At 42.1% G+C, this 15,857-nt stretch overlaps 1 protein-coding gene across 1 annotated transcript in view; it reads left to right on the top strand.

The window, feature by feature from the left end:
• Positions 1-1,385: 1,385 nt before the first annotated feature.
• SAMD13 (sterile alpha motif domain containing 13) overlaps positions 1,386-15,857 on the top strand; it is a 78,605-nt gene continuing 64,133 nt past the window's right edge. The window contains exon 1 of the mRNA XM_070078160.2: positions 1,386-1,629. Within this exon, the coding sequence (XP_069934261.2) occupies positions 1,391-1,629 (239 nt within the window). The 5' untranslated portion in view covers positions 1,386-1,390. The remainder of the gene's footprint in view (positions 1,630-15,857) is intronic.

Raw genomic sequence — 15,857 nt, 5'->3', positions numbered from 1 at the left:
GAGGAACACCCACATGATTGCAAGGAAGGCTAAAGAGCATAGCTGGTATACTCATATGCTAGAGGAATAACAAGTTGGCCAATGTGACTTGATTGAAATGACCAAGAACAGGAGCAAGCAGGAGGCAAGATCATGAGAGATTTCAATTAAGGACCAGATACTGTAGATCAGTTCTGTCCAATAGAAACATAATGAAACATAATGAGAGCCACACAAATGAACCACAAATATAATTTGAAAAATTTTAAGGGACAGGCACCAACTAAGATGCTCATATCCCATATCAGATTGCTGGGTTTGAGCCCTGGCTGTGGCTCCCAATTCAAGTTTCTTGAAAATGCTAAAATACAGTGATGATGGCTCAATGAATTGAGTTCCTGCCACTTACATGGGAGATCCTGATTGAGTTCTTGGCTTTTAGCTTCAGCCTGGCTCAGCCCCAGCTGTAGTGGGCATTCGGGATATGAACCAGTGGATGGGAGTTTTGTCTCTCTTTGTCTTTTTGCCTCTCAAAAATATTTAGTAGGCACGCCGAAAAAGTAAAAAGAAATAAGTGGGATTGATTTTAATAACATATATATTTATCCAGTATAAAATCAATATGAAAATTATTGAAGCCAGCGTTGTGGATAGCAGGTTAAAACACTGCCTGCAACACTGGCATCCATATCCCAGTTCAAGTGCCAGCTGCTCTACTTCCTGTCCATCTCCCTGCTGTTGTGCCTGGGAAAGCAGCAGAGAACAGATCTTTGGGTCCCTACACCCACATGGGAGACCCAGATGGAATTCCAGCCTCCTGGCTTTGTCTTGGCTCAGCCCTGGCCGTTACAGCCATTTGGGGATGTGAATCAATCTCTCTCTCTCTCTCTCTCTCTCTCTCTTTCTCTCTCTCTCTCTTTCTCTCTCCTACCTTCTGTCTGTGACACTGCCTGTCAAAGAAATAAATCTTTTAAAAAATTATTAAGGAGATCCATAACATTCTTACTTTCAAACTAAGCCATCCAAATCCCATATGCATTTCATACACCATTCTGATGGGCCACATCACAAGCGCTCTCTTAGCAACCGTGGCCAGCACTCACTGCATCCGACAGCGTAACTGTAGTGCTTTATAGGCCTTTGTAATTATCTTTGGCTTTTACCTTGGACGAAATAAGGAGGCATGAGAGGTTTTTGAGATGTGGGATAAGATGATCTAACTTCTAGTTTAAGAGCTCCGCATTGGAGAAGGTGGGAGGCAGCAATGCACGCAAGAGTTGGCGGCCCCTCCCCACAGTAAGGTGGAGAGGAGTGAGGGCGTGAGACACAGAGCACTCTTGTCCTTCGGAAGTGGAACCAGTGGCATTTCCTGACCAGTTGGGTGGAGCATGAGAGGAAGAAGAAGTCACGAATGCAGCCAGCGGAGAAGCACTGGGGGTCGTTCCTCCGGCTGACGTCATACAGTCACAACCATGAACTTGGCTGCACCCCAGTCTCCTCCGCCAAGTGGAGACACCACCGTTTCAGGTGGGGAGCAGCCCCACGTGCAGAGGCCCGCAGGTGCGCGCATGCCTGCTCGGCTCATGGAAGAACGGGGAGGCCAGCACAGCTGGAGAGGAGCGAGTACGGCCCAGAGCAGCTGCAGATGAGGTCAGAAAGGTGGTTGGAAGGTGGGTGCAAGGGAATCAGGCTGTGCTTTCTGTAGTTGTAGGGCACATGGGGGCCGGGGGGGGAGGTCCTCTTAAACTCGCCAACAACGAGAGCCTATGCTTTGGGTCTCGTTAAAAGCTCAGCTTTGGCGTCCACTCGGCCGTGTCAAAGGTGAAGAAAGCTGCATGTAAGTTACGACGGTGAAAATAGACTTGACTCAGTGCCACTAACCATAAGGGCAAGGCCTGAGCTCCACCCAGATTTGCAGAGCTGACCGGGAATTAGAAAAGGAGAACCAGGGAGTAGGGAAGTGGCGGGGGGGGGGGGGGGGGGGGGTGCAGAGGCTCACTAGGGAAGTGAAACTGTCCAAAGGGTTAGTCAGTGTCGATATGATTAGGCCAGCCCTGCCTGGGAACTCCCAATTACTGAAGTCAGGATTCTGCCCTCCCCCTGGGAGACAGAGGCCCTGTCTGTCCTTCCTGATGGCGACATTCCAGTGCAAGGGCTTTCAGGTCCCTGAAAAAAAAATCCTCTCGAGTTGCAGGAGACCCCAGAGCATCTAGAAAGGAGGACTCCTACAGGAAATGCCTTGAGAATGGGCGGGGTCAGAGGCGGAGCTTTTCCAGATAGGAACCCAAAGGGGGCTTGGGTCTCCCCAGGGGTCATGCGCAGGCTGCTGGGATCCCTGCTAAGTATGGGCAATGACATGTTTTTGCAAGGTAATGACCTATTTTTGCTGAGAGTATTTATGTGTCCCCCATCAAAATGATCTATTTCTGTTTTATCTTCATTCGCACTAACTCAGTTTATCTAATACATATTAAATGTGTAAATTGAATAACAGACTTATTTTGATTTGCTCCAAAATGAGAAAGCTATACTGAGGTACCTGTGCTGCAAAGATAATGAAGTTTAAGCTTAGGGGCGCTCATTTATAAAAGCCTCTTCCGGGATCTCTGTACTTTACTTTGCATTTATACTTCAATTTACTCTTCCTTAAAGAGAACCTCCCCACGTTGTAAAAGCATCAGAACCAACAAAACCTACAACTCCTCCTATTTACAAAGAACATTCCACCTGAGACCTATCCTAGGAATAAAAATAACTGACTTGGAGCAAAGTAGGGGAGAGGTCTGGACACACCTGTCTGTTAAGTGTACCTGGCCAGGGCCAGTCATTCATGCAGCAGGAAAAGCAGTCAACACCCAGCCAGCTGCTGTTCTTTAGACAGGTGAAGTTAAACAAAGAACTGTGCCAGAAGATTTACGTCGGTCCTGCCCAACCTCGTTGATCATAAAATCAGGTGTATTGCTTTGTTTTCAAATAAAGTACATTTTTTAAAGTTGCATCAGGTTTACAGCAAAATGAAGCAGAAGGTACAGAGATTTCTCATATATTTCCTGTCCCTGCACATGAATAGCTTCTTCCTTTTTCAACATTGCACGCCAGAGTGTTATAATTGCTACAGTTGACACACAAATCCCATAGTTTGCTCTAGAGTTCACTCTCTCTCTCTCTCTAAGATTTATTTATATATTTAAAAGACAGAATTATGGGGTTGGAAGAGGATAGAAAGAGAGAGATCTTCCACTCACTGCTTCACTCTCCAAATGGCTGCAGTGGCCACAGCTGTGCCGATTTAAAGGCAGGAGCCAGGAGCTTCTTCTGGGTCCCTCATGTCGGTGCAAGGGCCCAAGCACTTGGGCCATCCTCTACTGCTTTCCCAGGCCACATCAGAGAGCTGGTTCAGAAGTGGTATAGCCAGGACTTGAACTAGTGCCCATATGGAATGCCAGCAATGCAGGCTATGCCATTGCACCAGCCCCTAGAATTGACTTTTGATGTCATATATTCAGTGGGTTTGGACAAATTTGTAAGATATAGGCCCACCATTACAGTATGAGAGGGGTCTTCAAAAAGTTCATGGAAAATGCATATTTTGAAAAGCCTATGTGTTTATTTCAAAAATATTTAAATATCTTTTAATTTTCCATGAACTTCTTAAAGAGTTTATTTATTTATTTGAGAGGTAGAGTTACAGACAGTGAGAAGAAGAGACAGAGAGAAAGATCTTCCTTCCGTTGGTTCACTCCCCAAATGGCCACAACGGCTTGAGCTGTGCTGATCCAAAGCCAGGAGCCAGGAGCTTCTTCCTGGTCTCCCATGCGGGTGCAGGGTCCCAAGCACTTGGGCCATCCTCCACCACCCTCCCGGGCCACAGCAGAAAGCTGGATTGGAAGAGGGGTGGCCGGGACTAGAACTGGCGTCCGTTTGGGATGCCAGCGCCACAGGTGGAGAGTTAACCTACTGTGCCATGGCGTCAACCCTGAACTTTTAGAGTACGCTTGTGTCATGCAAGTTTCACTGCCCTAAAATCCTCTGTGCTCCATCTATTCATGCTCTGTCCCTGCGAACTCCTGGAAAACACTGTTTCATTGTTTCCATAGTTCTGTCTTTTCTAGAATGTCATATAGTTAAATTATACGGTATATAGCATTTCAGACTGGTTTCTTTTCACTTACTGATATACATGTAAGTTTCCTTTGTGGCCCGATAATGCTTTTCTTTCTGGCTTGGAATAATATTCCGTTGTCTGGATGTACCACAGTATATATATCACCTACTGAAAGGCATGTTAGTTGCTTCCACGTTTTGAATAAAACTATTAGAAATATCCATGTGCAGATTTTTGTGTGGACATAAGCTTTCTATTCCTTTGGGTAAATACCAAGGAGGCAGGCTTGTTGAATCTTGGGATAAGAGCATGTTTACCGTGGTAACAGATCACCACACTCTCTTCCACAACGGTTTTACTCTTTTGCATTCCTGCTAGCAATGAATGAGAGTTCCTGTGGTTCCACATTTTTCCCACCACTTGGTATTGATAGTTTCCAGACTTTGCCCACTCAACTAGTGGTGTTTCTTTGTTTTCATTTGCATGTCTCTGATGATATTACGATGTGGAGCATCTCTCTCTTTGCTTATTTATTATCTGTGTCTCTTTTTTGATAATATGTCTATTAAGGTCTTTGGTTCATATTTTAATAAGGTTGTTTTCTTGTTGCATTTTGAGAGTTATATATATGTATTATATATATAGGATAACAACCCATTGTCTAGTTTTTTTTTTTTTTTTTGCAAATATTTTATCTCTGCCCATGGATTTTTTTTAAATTAGTCCTTTGCCAATGTTTTTCACACAGTACAAGTTTTTAATTTTAATGAAATTTAAATTCTTTCTTTCATGGACGATACCGTGCTGTTGCATCTGAAAAGTCATTACCATACCCATCATCATCTAGATTTGCTCCTACATTATCTTCCAGGAGTTTTATAGTTTTGTGTTTTCATTTCAATCTGTGACCATTTTGAGTTAACTTTTGAGAAGGGAGTAAGGTCTATATCTATGTTTAGTAATTTTTTTCTATGTAGCTGCTCTAGTTTTTCCAGGACTATTTGTTGAACAGACTAACCTTGCTCCATCATATTGCCTTTGTATCTTTGTCAAAAATTAGTTGATTATATTTATGTGGAACTACTTCTGGGATATCTATTCTGTGCCTTTGATCTATTTCTTCTTCGGCCAATACCACATTGTCTTGATTACTGTAGCATTATAGTAAGTCTTAAAGTCAAATAGTGACGATCCTCCAACGTTGTTCTTCTTCAGTATTCTGTGGGCCATTGTGGATCTTCCACCTCTGCATTTAAATGTTAGAATCAGTTTTCTGATACTGACAAAACAGATGGGAGGATTCGGAATAGCTGACATAATGGCAATATTGAGGTTCCTTGTCCATTAACGTTCAATAGTTTTTTTGGGGTATTTTTCATCAGAGTTTTATAGTTTTCTTCATACAGCTATTATATGTATTTTGCTAGATTCATACTCAAGTATTTCATTTTGGGGGATGCTAATTTAAATGACACTAGATTTTGAATTTCAAATTCTACCAGCTCCTTGCTATCAAAAAGCAGTAGGCCTTCGTACATTAACCATGAATCCTGCAACTTTGCTATAACTGCTATTAGTTCCAAGATTTTTTTGTCAACAATAATTTTATTATTTCCATCCAAATCTGTCTACAAGTAGCTTTTATTTCTTTTTCTTGTTCTATAACATTATCTAGGGCTTTTAGTTTAATGTTGAAAAGCAGTGGTGAGATGGAAAAATCTTGCATTATTCCTGATTTTGTGGGAAAGCTTCATGTTTCTCACCAGTAAGTCTGATGTTAACTGTAAGTTTTTGAAGATATTCTTTATCAAGTTGAGGAAGTTTCCCACTACTTCTATTTTATAAAGTTTTTATCATGAAAAGATGTTGGATTATGTCAAATGCTTTTTCTGTATCTTGATATTATCATGATTTTTTTCTTTATTCTATTGGTATGATGAATTATATTAATTGAGTTTTAAACATTTTCTAAAAAGATTTATTTATTTGAAAGGTAAAGCTACAGAGAGAGGGAGAGACAGAGAGCTCTTCCAATTGTTGGTTCATTCTCTGAATGACTACCAATAGCTGGACCTGAGCCAATCTGAAGCCAGGAGCCAGGAGCTTTTTCTGGGGGTCTCTCACGTGGGTACAGGGGCCCAAAGTACTTGGGCCATCTTCTGCTGCTTTTCCCAGGCCAATAGCAGGAGGCTGGGTCAGAAGTAGAGCAGCTGGGACATGAATGGCGCCCACATGGGATGCCAGCACTGTGGACGGTAGCTTTACCTGCTAATCCTCAACACTGGCCCAGTAATTGATTTCTTTAATTAGCCTTGCATGCCTGGAGAAAATCTCACTTGTCATGGTGTATGATTTTTTTATAGATTTTTGGGTACATTTTTGCTAATGTTTTGTTGAAGACTTTTGGGTCTATGTTCATGAGCATTATTAAACTATAGTTTTCTTGCAATGCCTTTGTCTAGTTTGGGTATTAGAATAATACTGGCCTCATAGAATGATTTAAGAAGTATGCTTCCTGCTTCTGTCATCTGAAAAATATTTGTAGAGAATTTTTATAACTCTTAGCTGTTTGCTAAAGTTCAACAGTGAACTCATATGGGCCTGGTGCTTTCTATTTTGAAAGGATATTAATTACTAATTCAACTTCTTAAATGAACATAGGTCTATTTATATTGTCTGTTTCTTCCTATGTGACTTTTGGGAGATTGTATCTTTCAAGGAATTGGTCTATTTTATCTACATTATCTAATGTGTGGGGATAGTGTTGTTCATAGTATTCTTTTATTATTCATTTAATGACCATGAGATCATTGGTGATTTCTCCTCTTTTCTTCCTTGTGGTAGCAATTTGTGCCCTCTCCTATTCTAGAGGCTTGCTAATTTTGTTTGGGATTTGGTTGATTTTCTGCATTGACTTATGTTTTCCATATAATTGATTTATGTTCTAATTTTTGTTAAAATTATTCACTTGAAAGCAAAGTATTAGACAAAGAGGGAATGATAGAGAGAAAGAGAGATCTATTGCCAATTCATACCCCAGATGATCACAACAGGTAGAGCTGGGCCAGGCTGAAGCCAAAAGCCAGGAATTCCACTCTGGTTTCCCAGATGGGTAGCGGGGTTGCAAGTACTTGAGCCATCATCCACTTCCTCCCTAGGCACCTTAGTAGGAAGCTGTGTTGGAAGCAGAGCAGCCAGGACTCCAGCCAGCACTCCAATGTGAGATTCTGGTATCTGCTCTAATTTTTATTATTTTCTTCTCACTTTGGATTTACTTTGCTTTTATTTCTCTAGTTTCCTAAGTAGAAGCTTAGCTAATCGATTTTAGATCATTTTCTTTAAAAAAAAAGAAAAAAAGGTTCATTCAGGGGCAGCATTGTGGTGTAGCAGGTAAAGTCACCACCTGCAATTGCCAACATCCCATATGGGTGCTGGTTCATGTCCTGACTGCTCTGCTTCTGATCCAGCTCCCTGCTAATGGCTTCGGAAAAGCAGTGTAAGATGACCCAAGTGTTTGGGCCCCTGCCACTCACGTGGAAGACCTGGATGGAGCTCCTAGCTCCTGGCTTTGGCCTGGCCCAGCAATGGCTATTGTGGCCATCCAAGGCATGTGCAAGTGGGTGGATGGAAGATATTTTTTCTCTCTCTTTCTTTGTCCATCTATCTCTGTAATTTTGACTTTCAAATACATAAGTAAATCTTTTTAAAAATGTGTGTTCAATGCTATAAATTTCTCTGTAAGTGCTGCTTTTATTGCATCCCATAAATTTTTATCAGTTGTATTTTCATTCTCATTTAGTTCAAAATATTTTTACATTTTTATGTGATTTTTTTAAACCTGTATATTATTTAGAAACATTGTGAGATTTTTCTCCAGCAACCTTTCTATTATTGATTTCTTAAATCCATTGTGGTATAAAAATACAAAATGTATGATTTCTATTCTTTTTTATTTGTTAAGAAGTGATTTATGGCCCAGGATGAGGGTTAGCTTAGTAAATGCTGTTTAAGCTTGAAAAATATTTATATTCTGCTGTTATTGGCTAATGATCTATAAATGGCCATTATATCCAATTGACTGGTGGTTGTTTTGAGTTCAAACATATTCTTACAGATTTTCTGCAGGCTGGTTCTGTCCATTTGGATAGTGGATTCATCTATTTCACATTGCAGTACTATCAGGCTTTGCCTCATGTATTTTAGAGCTTGGTTAGGCACATACACATTAAAGTTTATTATATCTTCAATATATTTTGTAATGTTCTTCTTTGTCCTGATAAGCTTTCTTACTGTGAAATCAGCTTTGTTAAAGTTAATATACCCTCTTGTGCATTTTTAAAATTAGTATTAGCATAGCATATCTTTATCCATTTACTTTTTACTTCTCTATCCATTTACAGAATCTATATGTGTATTCATATTTAAAGTGAGTTTCTTGTGGACAACACATAGTTGAGTCTTCTTTTTTTTAAAGATTTTATTTATTTATTTGAGAGGTAGAGTTACAGACAGTGAGAGGGAGAGACAGAGAGAAAGGTCTTCCTTCTGCTGGTTCACTCCCCAAATGGCGTCAACGGCTGGAGCTGCGCTGATCTGAAGCCAGGAGCCAGGGACTTCTTCTGGGTCTCCCACGTGGGTGCAGGAGCCCAAAGACTTGGGCTATCTTCCACTGCTTTCCCAGGCCATAGCAGAGAGCTGGATTGGAAGAGGAGCAGCTGAGACTAGAATCGGTGCTCATATGGGATGCCGGTGTTTCAGGCCAGGACTTTAACCCGCTGCGCCACAGTGCCAGCCCGGAATCTTGTTTTTTGACCTACTCTGACACTCTCTCTCTTTCCGTTAGCACATTTAGACCATTGATGTTCAGCTAATTATTGATTTGGTAGAATTAATATTGACGATATTTATTTGCTTTCTATCTGTTGTTCTGTTCTTTGTTCCTATTTTTGTCGTCCTTCTTTTTCTTCTTTCTATTGTTAAAACTAAGAAGTTTACACAATTCCATTTTCTGTATTTCTTAGAATATCAATTGAACCACTTTAAAAAAACTCTTATTATAATTGCTTATGGCCTGTCACCTACATTTATAATTATCCCAAGTCCACATTCAAACAACACTATTACACTTCATGGGTAGTGTATGTTATAAAACAAAAGAATTCCAATTCCTCCCTCTTCTCTCTTGTATCATTGCTGCCATTTATTCCACTTATACATAAGAGTACATAAATGTATATGTATAATATATAATCAAATAAATTGGTTCTATGATTATGTAAACTGTTATCTGTTAGATCAATTAGGAATATGAAGAATAAGTTTTTATCTTCATTAATTCCTTCTCTGATTATTTTCCTTTCTTTATGCAGATTTAAGTTTCTGACTTATGTTCTTTTCCTTCTCTCTAAAGAATCTCTTTTAGCATTTCTTGTGAGGCAGGTCTATTGGCAACAATTTCCTTGATTTTTGTTTGAGAAATTCTTTAATTATGTTTCATTTACAGGGTACAGAATTCTAAGTGAGTTTTCTCTCTCCACATTTCAAATATGGCATTCCATTTTCTTCCTGCTTGCATGGCCTTTAAAGACAAGTCAGATGTAATTCTTATCTATAAGGTCTTTTTCCCCTTCTGCTTCTTTCAGGAATTTTTTCCTTATCTTTGATTTTCTATAATTACAAAACTATGTCTAGGTGTTGCTTTTCTGGTATTTACCCTACTTGGAGTGCTCTGAGTTTTCCAAGACCAGTCTCAGGCAAGGGAAGGGAGTGCCACACTGTGGCATAGTGGGTAAAGCCATCACCTGCAGTGCCAGCATCCCATATGGGTGCCAGTTCAAGTCTCAGATGCTCCACTTCTGATCCAGCTTTCTGCTATGGCTGGGAAAGCAGTAGAAGATGGCCCAAGTCCTTAGGCCCCTGCACCTGGGTGGCAGATCTGGAAGAAACTCCTGTCTCCTGGCTTCAGATTGACGCAGCTCCAGTAGTTGCAGCCATCTGGAGAGTGAACCAGCAGATGGAAGATCTCTCTCTCATTTTCTCTCTCTGCCCCTGCCCCTCTGTAACTCTGACTTTCAAATAAATATATAAAATCTTAAAAAAAAAGGGGGGGGGTTGGGAGGAAGTTAACCACTGAATGTCGGAGATACCTGCCTGCCCTCACCTCCCTGATTTTCTTATTAGGGAGAAAAGAGAGCTAGAGGCAGAAAACTGCATTTAAGTCCCATTATTAAGCCAACAACACTACACTGGCTGAGTTAGGAAGTCAGTGAGAAATAAACAGTCAGTTACATACCACTAACGGGGTTCACATCACAGAAAATTAAATACCCAGAGCCCAACTGATCGATGAAACTGCACATATTGCTGAAGAGCAATCACCAGTGTCTAAGCCTCCCAGTGGAGGGGCGGCAGGACAGGGAGCGCAGGACTCTACCCAGGGCCTCTCTGTGCAGATCCCGAATGGCGACTGGGGAACAGGATGCAGATGGAGGCCTTGCAGCTGCTCAGAACTTGCAGCACTGCCGCTTCCGGTTACAGGGGTTGCACAGAAGCCACATTAGACAGTCACCTGAAAGGAAGACGTTACAGAAGAGGAGCTCCTAGAGAAGGAGCAAAGAGAGCCAACAAGCTACAGCATTAGGAAGGCTAATTCAGATGCAGCTGAGGTAAGATGGACCCCAGGGGATGGCTTCCTGAACTGTTACCTTAGTCAAAGGACTCAGGGTGACAAAGACATTTCCATGATTTTGTAAATGATCAAAGACGCAGCATAGGAAATATATTTTTCCTCTGATTCATATTACACTAACTTCCAGTAATTAACAAAAGGAAGCTTACATGCTGGGTAATAGGGGCAGGACTTTGGTTCAAGACACCACTTGGGATGCCTGCATTCCCTATCAGGCTCCCTTGGTTTAAGTCTTAGCTCTACTCCTGATTTGAACTTCCAGCTAATGCACATCATGGAAGGTAGAAGGTAATGGCTCAAGAACTTGGGTCTCTGTTTCAATTACCTAGTTTCAGCCAGGCCCAATTCCACCTATTGCAAGGGAGTGAACAGTGGACAGAAGAGTGATTCTCTCTCCCTTTCTCTTTCTCTCTTCCTCTCTCCCTCCCTCCTTCCCTCCTTCCCTTCCTGTCTCTTTCACCCCCACCCTCTCCCACTTGTTCACTCCGTGTTTTTTCAAAAAAGTTTATATAAACCTCTTGGTAATAACTTGCAAATTTCACCAATTTTGGGGAAAATGGCATGCAGCAAGCAATCAGAGATGGGTTGATTCTTTTAAAACTTACGAGCCAGAGAGAACATGAGATGAAAAGGGATTGAATCACAGGCAGTATAAGATTCTATTTTCAGAAAACAGCAGCCCTGGACACAAACCAAAAGGCAGGCAGTGCGCACACACTGGCACTGAGACCAGATTCCCACATCAATCTCTCTGCTCACAGCTGTACACAGAGATAGCAAATCACTATCTTCCCATCTGAGGAACTAAGATAAATACTGCATGACCACATAGTTCTTCTGCGAAGAAAACTTGTACCAACAGGCACTCTGCCTCTGAGTTGAGACTCTTTCGGTTCCCCTCATTGATCTGCAGCTTCCAGTGCCAAAGTTCCCCGCCCAGGAAGCCCACTTGCCACGCTTACCACCTCCCAGGATGCATGGCTGTTTAGGAACTTTCCTGTCTCAGCAGCTCAATAGAGGCAGAGAGCCTGCTTGATTTGACTTCAAATTTGGCTGCTTTATTTTCTTCTAAACTAGGACTTATTTCAAGCCAGCACAACGATTCAGGCACATCCATCTTATCAGGAAATGTTAGATATGGTGCCAGATTCTGGCAAATGTCAAATAAAGCAACAGAACCAGGTGTGAGGATAGTGTTGCCATTATAATGGCAATGACCATGGATCCATTGCCTTACTCTGTAAGCCTCAATTTTAAAGTGTAGCTGAAGATAGGTGCTTTAGGAAGTTGTGGTTAGAATTTAAAATATTGTTAGCAAGTACTTAAAACAACTCAATCAGTAACACATCAGTATTATTAAAGACTACTAGAAGAGGAGACATCAAAGGTTATAGTATACTGCAATTAGCATCACAATATAAGAAAATATGGTTATTACAGAAGGAGGGAAGGCTCTTCAGTCAGTATCAAGGAAAGATATAGAGGCTAGCACTGTGGCATAGCGGGTAAAACAGCTGACTGCAATGCCAGCATTCCATATGGGCGCTGGTTCAAGTCCCAGCTGTTCCACTTCCAATCCAGTTCTCTCTTATGGCCTGGGAAAGCAGGGGAAGATAGCCTAAGTCCTTGAGCCCCCACATCCACATGGGAGACCTGAAAGAAGCTCCAGGCTCCTGGCTTCAGATGGGCCCAGCTCCAGCCATTGTGGCCATTTGGAGAGTGAACCAGCAGATGGAAGACTCTCTCTCTCTCCCACTCTTTCTCTCTCTCTCTCTTTCTTTCTCTTTCTCCTTCTCTTTCTCCTTCTCCTCCTCCTCCTCCTCCTTCTTCTTCTCTCTCTCTCTCTCTCTCTCCCCCTTCTCTCTCTCTCTCTGCCTCTGTTTAAGTATTGGTAGGAGTTAGCTAAATGAATCAGGTAGGCAGAGCATTTCTGGGTAAGAAAAGGCAACAACTATTGGGGCATGCAGGTATGAAATGCCACTACGTATGGTTTTTGGAAGAAGGTACCTATTAATGTAAGTGTGAGTTTAGGAAAATGGACAGATGTGCCACTAAAGGGATATCAGGGGTCAGAGCATAAAGAGCCTTGTGTGCTAATCTAAAAAATTTGAACTTGAGTCAGTGCTTGAACTTGAGAAGCATGAAGAACTGTAAGTAGAAAAGGAACATGTTTAGATTTGTGGGAGGGATAAACTGGATAGAAGCCAAGTGAGCGACTAAGGTACCTACTGACAACGAGAATTCCAGGGATCTGAAGTGGAGCAGCCGTGACTCAAACCAATGCCCTTGTGGGATGCCATCGCTGCAGAAGGGCTTAACTAGTTACACCACAGCATAACTGGACCCTACAGTTAACATCTTAATAATGTCCTCAAATAGGCAAGGAACTAAGAATATCTTACCTCTTACCATCACTTCCACTTTACAAAATATTATTTTTAATGTTCTTTTTAAGAGATTTATTTATTGATTTACAAGGAAGGAGAGAAAGAGATTTTCTATCAGCTGGTTCACTCCTCCAAATGGCCAGAATGCCAGGCTGGACCAGGCTGAAGTCAGGAGCTAGCAACTCCATTTGGGTGGCAGGGGTCTAACCATTTGGCCCATCAGCCGCTGACTTCTCAGGCGCATTTCCAGGGAGCAGATCACAGCCAGAGCTGCCGGGACTGGAACCAGCACTCTAAGGGATGTCAGCCTGGCAAACAGTGGCTTAACCTACTGTGCTACAACACTGCCTCCAAAATATAATTTTTAACTCCACTAATTGTACTTTATTATTTGTTTGCCTTTCACCATAATGTTTATTCAGATGTACCCAACAGTCTGCCTTTACTTTACCCAGCCTTCCTGTTTGTATCTCAGACTTTCCTTCTTGGGTCGTTTTCCTTCTTCCTGATGCTTGGAAGTTCCATTATGAAGACTTTTTGATGTTAAACTTTCCTGGTGTTTATCCAAACTGCCTCTAGTTGATACCTAGCTTGAAAAGCAGTTGTGACAAAGGAACTGACTATTACTGACTATCGATGCGATCACCTATCTTTCACAGTTCCCCTGTGATTGATTTGCAGCCGCGTAGCTCTTCGGGCCAATAGACTATGACTAGCAGAGAAAATCAGCTAGAACCTGTGATCCCGTATGTCCCTCTTTCCCTTCTGCAGTGATCTTATGGGTCTGGCATCTCTGCGTGATGTAGCTACAGAGCGTAGAGTTTCTCCAATCCTGAATCCCCGAGTAACTGTGTGGAACAGAACTCCATTATAGGGGCTGGCACTGTGGCACAACAGATTAAAGACCAGCCTGCAATGCCCGCATCCCATAAGGGCACTGCTTCAAGTCCTGGCTGCTCCACTGCCAATCCAGCTCCCTGCTGATAGCTCTGAAAAAGCAGTGGAGAATGGCTCAGGTGCTTGGGCCCCTGCACCCAGGCTATAGCAGAAAGCTGGATCAGAAGTGGTACAGCTGTGATTTGAACCAGCCCCCATATGGGACACCGGTGCCCCAGGCAGAGGTTTAGCACACTATGCCACAGCACCAGCTCCCTCTCTTTCTGTCTATACCTCTCTCTGTAACTCTTTCAAATAAATAAAATAAATCTTTAAAAATAAAAGATATTGCCATATTTTGGAGAATATTCAGAAGTTTGACCTTTGAATAAGGGTATAAGACTGCACAAACTTTTGCTTCTTAATACTATCCGCCTGGGAATTAAAAAAAATATCTGAATGGAAAGAATAAAAGGAAGGAAAGCAGACAAATTTCTGGAAAATCTATAGAGTATACACATCCTCCCACTATAGAGAACATGTGGGTAGCTATCCTGTATTCCAAAGATGGCTTTTCAATGACAAGGGGTAATTTCAACAGACAATTCGGTCTGATGGCTGGCATGCCAAGTGTGAATCTCAGGTGTTGCAGTGTTCACAAGGATGTCAGCCTTACCAATACTTGCAAGTTTTTACTTTCAAGCATATAGATCCACTCTCAATGTCAGCCCTTAAAACTACTTTAATCCCTTCTCAAATTTTTTGCTGTCCAACATATACCAAGTCTTGGTCGAGAGAACTAAATTCATGAAACATTGTTGCAGGAAATGCCGTTTACCTGTATTAGTTTGCTAAAGCTGCTGTAATAAAGTACCACAAGCTGGTGCCTTAAAACAACAGAAACTTCTCTGCTCAGTCCGCAAGCCAGAAGTCCAAAGTCAAGGTGATGCCAGAGTCACCCTCCCTCTGAAACTTCTGGGTGAGGATCTGTCTTTTCCTCCTGCAGCTTCTTGTAGCACCTAGTGTTCCTTTTTTTTGTTTTTTTAAGATTTATTTATTTATTTGAAAGTCAGAGTTACAGTCAAAGTTACAGAGAAAGAAGAGAGCCAGAGCAAGATCTTCCACATGCTGGTTCACTCCCCAAATGGCCCCAATGATCAGGGCTGTGCCAGGCAAAAGTCAGGAGCCAAGAGCTTCATCCAGGTCTCCCACATGGGTGCAGAAGCCCAAGCACTAGGGCCATTTTCTGCTGTTTTCCCAGGTGCCTTAGCAGGGAGCTGGATTGGAAGTGGAGCAGCCAGGACTCGAACTGGCGCCCATATGGGATGCTGGCACTGCAGGCTGGGGATTTTACCCATTACGCCACAGCACCAGCACACCCTAATGCTCCTTTGGCTTGTGCAGTGGATCTTGAGGCTCGTCCTCTGTCTTCCTGACGTGTATCCCTGTCATCTTAGAGCCTTCACCTCTGGGTCTCCTTTTCTTAATAAGAACACCAGTCACACTGGATTAGAACTCCTGACCCCATACTCCAGGGTGACTCTATTTAACTACACCTGCAATGATCTTATTTCAAAATTTCACCTGCTGGGGTTCAAAGTGTTAGTACTTAAACGTATGGGGTGTTGGGGGGGGGGGGTCGACACAATTCAAACCATAACACTAACCTTTCCTCCAGATTTTATCTTCCAAACGGACTTGCATCATACTGCCCTAGAAACAAGGGGGTTGGCTTTCTCTGGTCTGTTTCAGTGCCATGTTTGCAGCTTTCATTAAGCAGTGCTATAAGAAATAACTTGATGAATACCACTGTTGCATTTAC

This window comes from Oryctolagus cuniculus, chromosome 7 (assembly GCF_051225735.1).
Source record: "Oryctolagus cuniculus isolate XC-2025 breed Fujian yellow rabbit chromosome 7, ASM5122573v1, whole genome shotgun sequence".
Classification (NCBI taxonomy): Eukaryota; Metazoa; Chordata; class Mammalia; order Lagomorpha; family Leporidae; genus Oryctolagus; species Oryctolagus cuniculus.
The sequence above is the reverse complement of the archived record's forward strand: the minus strand, read 5'-3'. Positions and strand labels throughout refer to the sequence as shown.